The sequence below is a fragment of the Borostomias antarcticus genome, assembly GCF_949987555.1.
Source record: "Borostomias antarcticus genome assembly, chromosome: 18".
NCBI lineage: Eukaryota > Metazoa > Chordata > Actinopteri > Stomiiformes > Stomiidae > Borostomias > Borostomias antarcticus.
Window position 1 is genome coordinate 12,038,114 of NC_140251.1, and position 7,980 is coordinate 12,046,093.

Sequence of the window (7,980 nt, forward strand, 5' to 3'; positions counted from 1 at the left end):
ATGATCTAGTACACTAATGATGATCTAGTACAGTAATGATCTAGTACACTAATGATGATCTAGTACAGTAATGATCTAGTACAGTAATGATGATCTAGTACACTAATGATGATCTAGTACACTAATGATCTAGTACACTAATGATGATCTAGTACAGTAATGATCTAGTACACTAATGATGATCTAGTACACTAATGATCTAGTACACTAATGATGATCTAGTACAGTAATGATCTAGTACAGTAATGATCTAGTACAGTAATGATCTAGTACAGTAATGATGATCTAGTACACTAATGATGATCTAGTACAGTAATGATCTAGTACAGTAATGATCTAGTACACTAATGATGATCTAGTACAGTAATGGTCTAGTACACTAATGATGATCTAGTACAGTAATGATGATCTAGTACAGTATGTGTATGTACTGTGGAGGTGTCTAGAGGAGGTGGAGGTTTTGGGGTTTAGGAGTCGGAGGAGTTCAAAGCAAGGTCTTATGAGTTTGTACCTGTGTGTCTGAAAGAGCTTTATCAATCAATCAAATCTTATTTATATAGCACATTTCATACGCAACACAATACGCTTCACAACTAAAATAAAAATGGTATAAATAAGACAGATAGTAAAAGACCACAAGACATAAGAAATAAAATATCCTACATAAATAAAATAGTGAGCATACTAAAAACAAAAGAGTATAAAAGAGATTGAATACATTAAGAGCATCTGTGAGACCAGCAGTAAAAAAAAGTGTGTTTTAAGAGATTTTTTAAAACTCCCCACAGTGTCAACCCTCCTCAAACTCTCTGGCAGGCTATACAAGTGAAAAGTTGCCTCTCATATGTCTTTGTCCTGGGCCTTGGTACAGTTAGAAGGCCAGAACCAGAGAGCTGCAGGAATCTAAGCTTTAAGGTGTTGGGTGGAGGTTTGGGAGAAGGTGGAGGTTTGGGAGTGTTACCATGCAGCATGATGAGGTCCCACACAGCCAGGACAGAGTCCCAGCAAGGCAGGGTGGTGAAGAGGGTCAGGAACCAGGGCGTCACAAAATGGACAGATGAGACTCCTAAATCCTCCTAAATGAGGGAGAGACAAGCGCAGGTTTAGGGAGAGAGCAGTGGAGGAGAGAGGGAGATTGATAGAGAGACAATGAGGGAGAAAGAGAGAGAAGCAGTGCTGATTCAGCCTCAGTATTAAAATGCTTTAAGTAAAATACGCTTTTTCAGCAGCACAACACCTATCCTGCTGAAGAGGTCTATTAGGAGTCACCGATCAAAACGCTTAAAGCTAATGCCTTGGAGGGAGAGGGAGAGAGAGAGAGAGAGAGAGAGGGAGAGAGAGGCAGAGAGAGAGAGAGAGAGGGAGAGAGAGAGAGGCAGAGTGTGTGTGCGTGGTGTGCAGCCAGTCAGCCCTGCTCTGCTGTGCTCTGAATGGGCAGCTTTTCTCTCAGGCTGGCTGAGTCAACAGCCAACAATCCCTTCAGAGAGAGCCAGGCAGCACAAATGACCGTTATATGATGGTGGAGGGGAGGTGTGTGTATGTGTGTGTGTGTGTGTGTGTGTGTGCGTGTAGCTGGGGAGTGATGGTGCGCAGGGGGATTCTCATTTAAGGGGGGCCAGGCAGCAGGGGCTGGGGCTGTGGACTCAGAAGGAGAGGACAGGAGGGAGGTAGAGAGTGAGAGAGGGATGAAAGAGGCCCGGCCGGTGATGGACACTCTATATTACTCTCAGTCACAGATCAACATCTCATCACCAGGCTATAGCTGTGCTGAGAGAGGCAGCTGGACACGTGTTTCTGCTGCTCACCAAGTGCTGGGCGAGTTGAGGCTTCCTGTGTTTCAGTAGCTGGTGGAACACCTGTGCGTGGTGCTGGACCCTGTTAGTCAGGGGGAGGGAGGGAGAGAGCACAGAAACATAGATGGGGTACTTCTTAGACAAAAGATATGAAAGATGTTGACTTGTTAGACAAAAGATATGAAAGATGTTGACTTGTTAGACAAAAGATATGAAAGATGTTGACTTGTTAGACAAAAGATATGAAAGATGTTGACTTGTTAGACAAAAGATATGAAAGCTGTGGTCTATCACAACAGCCATGCATGTGTGGTTATTGGCTGATCCATTACGGTCAATCTGACACTGACTGGTCTTACTTGTTGAGAGAGAAGTTTTTCCAGAAGAGAGATCTCTTACTACTCATCTACTCATTGAGAGCTCTTACTACTTGAAAGGTAGGTCTTACTTGTTGGGGGAGATTTATTCCTAGTAGAGAAGTTGGCTTACTTGTTGAGGGAGAGGTATTCCTAGTAGACATGGTCTTACTTGTTGAGGGAGCTGCTGATCTGCTGGTCTTACTTGTTGAAGGAGAGGTATTCCTAGTAGAGAGATGGTCTTACTTGTTGAGCGAGAGGTCGAAGAGCTCAATCAGGTACTGGGGCTTCTCCAGCAGGGCCACTAGGGCCCAGAAGGCCTCTTCCTCACTCAGGTGCATCAGCAGCACAGCAGCAATATAGGACATCCCTAACACACACACACACACGCAGGCACACACGCAGGCACACACGCACGCACAATGACACAGGGTACTGTTAAAGGAGTAGTAAAGGGAAAATGAATGTTTAGGGTTACTTATGATCATATACAATGGTTCAGATCAAAACGTTGACAAAACTAGCACTTTTGAGAAAGTCTGATAATTGCTCTACCACCGTTTAGGTCACACAATGGATGTGGGTGGGCATCTTGAAAAATCTTTCAAAACGGTGGTAGAGCAATTATCAGACTTTCTCAAAAGTGCTAGTTTTGTCAACGTTTTGATCTGAACCATTGTATATGATCATAAGTAACCTTAAAACAGGGCTAAACATGCATTTTCCCTTTACTACTCCTTTAAGCATCACACACACACAAAACAACACTGCTTACAATACAACAGAAGCTAAATAGACCTACATTCTATCTGTGTTGAAATTGTCTAGTACAATAGTACCAAAGACATGGTCCCAAAAGTGTTCCATTTCTAAAACACACATATCATGTATATATGTATTCTCACACATACATAGCTAGTGTTATTTGGCAGGACAGAGGACTACAATGAGTACTGCCCTGAGTCGGTGGCGCTGTAATACTTTGCGCTCTGCTGCCCCCAAGTGGTGAAAGTAAATCCTGCAGCATGGGGCACCGCATGCCTTCAATGCTCTTTAGGGTTTAGGCTATGTAGTGGATTGGATAGAAAATCAATATCCGAGAGTATATCAGCACCTATTTCCAACTTTAGCTGATAATAGGACATCTTACCTTGGGTGTAGCCAATCTTGGGGTTGTACTTGGCGTAGGCGATGAGGACTCTGAAGAGTTTGGCCCGGCCCTCGATGGCCTCAGGGCTCTCCCCCATTAGAGAGCGGTGGGTGGGGAAGGACCGCTCTGGAGGGAGACAGCTCAGTCATGTCACAGGACGGAAAAACTCCATTGGGCTCAGAAATAAAAGCTATACTGACTTCAGTAAAAACAGAAATTAACAGTTCTTTGAAAAGTCTAAAAAACTAAGACATTAGGAAATGGCCAAATTAAACTACTTCAATGAGAACATTGCAGAAAACAAAAACAACACGCAAAAACAGTGGAAGTCACTAAAACAATTGGGTCATAATAATTTCAAGACAAGAACCACCGACCTCAATATCAAAACAAACACCTCGCCCATCATTACTGATAAACTGAATGTGGCAAATTGTTTAAACAGCTTTTTTTTTTACCACCATTCCTACCACATTGGTGAACAAATTGCCCTCACATCCATGCCTCTATGGTGAACATCCTATCCTGACTTTCTATAAAAACATTGAGGTACGTGAGGATGAGTTCAAGTTAACTGAAGTAGCAACTGAAGATGTGCTAAAAAAAAAAAACGTAGCTCATTGCAGTGGACCAAGGCCATGATAATACTCCCACCAGGGGCCTCAGAGACACAGCTGTCACTATTGCTCTCATTGTTGCCCACATTACCAGCTTGTACATCAGTCAGTGTCACGTCCCACAAGAATTCAAGCTTGCGAGAGTAACCCCTCTGTATAAAGATAGGAAGCAAGTTAGACCCAGGGAACTACCCCCCTGTTTCCATCCTCTGTTCCATCTCCAAGGTTATAGAGAGGTTGATATATGAGCAAATAGATAACTATCTGTCAAATCGAAAGCTCCCATTTGATTTCCAATCAGGATTCAGAAATTCGCATTCCACTGACACCTGTCTACTGTACCTGACTGACTACATGAGGCGCGAGGTAGACACGGGCAAGCACTGTGGAATGGTCATGCTGGACCTACAAAAGGCGTTCGACACGGTGAATCATCCCATCCTGTTGAACAAGCTGAGGGCAATTGGATTTGATAGCACATCTGCAAACTGGGTGAGATCCTACCTGGAGGGAGGAGAGCAGCTGGTTGATGTGAACGGAGACCTGTCCTCGCCCCTCCAAGTGAACTCTGGAGTCCCACAGGGAAGTATCCTGGGGCCGTTACTATTTTTAATATACGTTAACGACATGAAATCAGCGTGTAACTGCAATTTGTTCCTGTTTGCGGACGATTTGGCGCTCCTGGTCTCGGACAGGGAAAAGTTGCAGGTTGAAAGAGTCCTCAGCACCGAGCTCAGAAACATGTCTTTGGCTTTCTGACAACAAACTGTCATTACGCCTTGGAAAAACAGAATCCATACTATTTGGGTCCAGTTCTAACCTAAGTAAGTCCCCAGGTTTTACGATCAGAGTGGTGACAATGTAGTCACAAGCAACAAATGGCATTAAAAGGTAATCACGAAGGTTCATCAAAAAACAAAATTTTTGGCCAGGATCTCCTTGTTTATCAACAGGAGTGCACTGAGGAACCTAGTTGGAGCCCTCATCCTGTGTCATTTTCATTATGCTTGCACCTCATGGTACACTAACATCTCCAAGCTACAGAAGACTAAATTACAGACTTCCCAAAAGAAGCTTGTGAGATTGCTGCAAAACGTTCACCCCAGGACCCACCTAACCCCAGCCCACTTTATTAGCCTGGGATGATTCGGGGTGGAGGAAAAAGTACGCCACCTTTCAATGTGTCTGGTATCCAAAATACGACAAGGAACAGTCCCCAAGTACCTGTTGAACTACTTGACCAAGGTGAGTGATGTTCATAGGTACTCCACCAGAGGGAGTTCCTCTGACCTTGTCCACCTACATTTACAACACTCACAGGGAAACATTGATTCTTTTATGCTGCCACTACACAGTGGAATGCTCTACCACCAACCCTAAAACTTTTAATTGCCCCACTCAATTTTGAATCTGCCCTAAAATCATGGCTCTACTCAAATTCTACATGGTCTTAGCTAAATTTGTTCCCCAACTAGGCTGCATCCCTTTTTTAGCATCCTCTTAGCTGATTGTTTTTGATGTCTTTATTGTTTTGTTGTGTATTTATTTTGTATTGTTGCTGTATCTTGTGTCGTATGTTATAATGTTTCTTGTCAAGATGTTATATGTTTACTTATGGACCACAATGGAAACAAGCCTCTGGCTTTTTTTAAATATCATTTTGGCCTTTTAAGGTACTGCTGTATTTTTAAACTGTCAATGAATTATTCAATCAATCAATCAAAACCCACCCTGGCAACCGCCAGGTCACAAAACATGCACACCCAAAAATGCAATAACTCACTCAGATCCAGAGCGATTTGACGGAACACAGTGACATCACTGCTGGAGAAGGCGGTGTCCAAAGGGTATTTTGGCAGCTGCTGATTGGCTCCCAGGTCGTACTCTATGTCGCTGAGCGTAGCGATGGCTGACAGGATGCTGTACTCACTTACCCCCAGGTCCACCAGCGGCCCGCGGATCTCAGTCAGACAAGTCTGTCCCAACAGACACACAACAGTAGACAGGTGATGAATTGGGCTGAATTTCAGAGAAATGGCTTTTAATCTGATCCTGTTAGCTATTTCTAAATGATGATGATTGACCTCTGAGTATGGCTGTCGGCTGGAGTTTTCTGTAAGAAATGGTGTCTCTCTTCCATAGACTTAAGAGATAAAGATGACATTCTTAGGGCTGGTACATTCTGTTCCAAACAGCAATTGTTGTGGTTTCGAGTTAGAGCTGGACGCCGAGGCGGCATAGCTTATCTTGACCCCACAAGGCCAGAGCTGCAGGACAGGCCAGACCAGTCTGATCGGGGAAGAAGGGGGGTGGAACGCCCCCGAACCATAAGAACCGTGCTCGAGCTCAGATGCTTTGATTTGAGTCCAGACAGCATACAGACAGGTCAGCTGTACATTAGACTAGATGCCATTGTCTTTTGTATGTTAAACCTTCTGGAATAAACAGCTTTTGATTGTCGCTCAAATCCCGTGTTGGAGGGAGGGGGCCCTAGGCCAATCCCATGATACACCTTGCTGTGAAAATAGCATTGCTCGGATAGGCACATTCCTGAAGAAGGGGCGTGGCTTCGGTTCTTTCAGAGTCTTAGCACTAACAGGGTTGGGGAACTGTAGGCTACCTGGTAGTTGAAGGCACTGGAGTCCCTCAGCCTGTGGATGTTGAGCAGACATGTCCACACCCTCCCTCGGAGGGCTGGAGGGACGCCCATCCTGATGTACCGCTCAATCTGAGACAGATGGAAAGACTTTCAGACAGTCCCCCTCATGCAGTATATCCGTTTACATACAATCCCTGAGATGCAAACACCCTACTATGCTACCTGAATTCAATTAAAGCAGTAGTAAAGGTAAAATGCATGTTTAGCCCTGTTTTAGGCTAAACATGTAGGTGAGTTTCTTGTCTTTGAAATCGAGTTTAACATGTTTTTGAATGAGTTTTCAAGATGCCCATCCACACCCATTGTATGACCAAAACGGTGGTAGAGCAATTATCAACTTTCTCGAAAATGCTAGTTTTGTCAACGTTTCGAACTGAACCATTGTATATGATCATAAGTAACCTTAAAACAGGGCTAAACGTGCATTTTCCCTTTACTACTCCTTTAAGTCACTCATCCTACCACTGCATGAAGAATAGGACAGAACAGAGCAACACACACACACACACACACACACACACACACACACACACACACACACACACACACACACACACACACACACACACACACACACACACACACACACACACACACACACACATGTGACTGGCACTTTAAAGACAGTGCAGCTACCTGGCTTCTGCATATAAAACTGGATCCATTCCAGTAGCTCAGCAGTTCGCATAGCTCCTTTACCCTGGTGGCGTCGAGGTAGGGGAAGCTGAGGGATAAATAGCACATCATAGCAATCACAATAATCAGATTACACATACTTTGGAGCAGCACAACACAATAAGTACTAATAGGCTAAGTAAAAGGATTTTGAGCGAGTTGTGAAGTTAATCAACCATCACGTGCACCTGTAATCGTGACATCGATGTAGAAGTTTTTGCTCCTTTCTCTTACTCAAAGCAAAGCCGAATATGTCAAACCCTAAACTCTCAGTGGGTCGTTTTGTTGAGCTTTTCCTGTTGCCAATACTACTAGTACTCCTTCTCCTCATTTTTTAAATTCAATACCAGATAGTTTGTAGGCGTGACCTGGAACAGCTAAACGGTTGTCCCTTTGTTTACTCTGCTCTGCTCTGTCAACGTTCATACACCGCGCCCCTTTTCCGTGTGTGCGCAGTCTGAAGAGGCGCTGTTCAAAATCCACAACCCTCTTTGGCAACGACCTACTGGGATCAAAGAGTATGGAATGCCAAGAGGGTTCACCTATGTGAATTTTTGTACTCGACTGAAGAGGGCGCTCGCATAGCGTTGCCGCCATTATGGACTGTCATCTGCTGCCGAATTCACTCAGTCAGGTCAACATGAAGACATCAACTGTGGAAAAAACACAGCTAACCATTGTAAACTAAGCAGGAATTGCTCTGAGACTTGCTTTGGGTTGATGTGGTTTT

The 7,980-nt window shown here is 44.1% G+C and overlaps 1 protein-coding gene across 1 annotated transcript in view; it reads right to left on the reverse strand.

The window, feature by feature from the left end:
• The window catches only part of LOC311320901 (uncharacterized protein), a gene marked incomplete at both ends in the record, with an annotated part of 30,448 nt that extends 22,867 nt beyond the window's left edge, over positions 1-7,581 (reverse strand). The window contains 8 exons of the mRNA XM_084452768.1: positions 962-1,076; positions 1,806-1,875; positions 2,396-2,519; positions 3,300-3,425; positions 5,700-5,892; positions 6,537-6,644; positions 7,212-7,299; positions 7,439-7,581. Of these exons, the coding sequence (XP_084308894.1) occupies positions 962-1,076; positions 1,806-1,875; positions 2,396-2,519; positions 3,300-3,425; positions 5,700-5,892; positions 6,537-6,644; positions 7,212-7,299; positions 7,439-7,581 (967 nt within the window). The remainder of the gene's footprint in view (positions 1-961; positions 1,077-1,805; positions 1,876-2,395; positions 2,520-3,299; positions 3,426-5,699; positions 5,893-6,536; positions 6,645-7,211; positions 7,300-7,438) is intronic.
• Between the last annotated feature and the right edge of the window lie 399 nt (positions 7,582-7,980).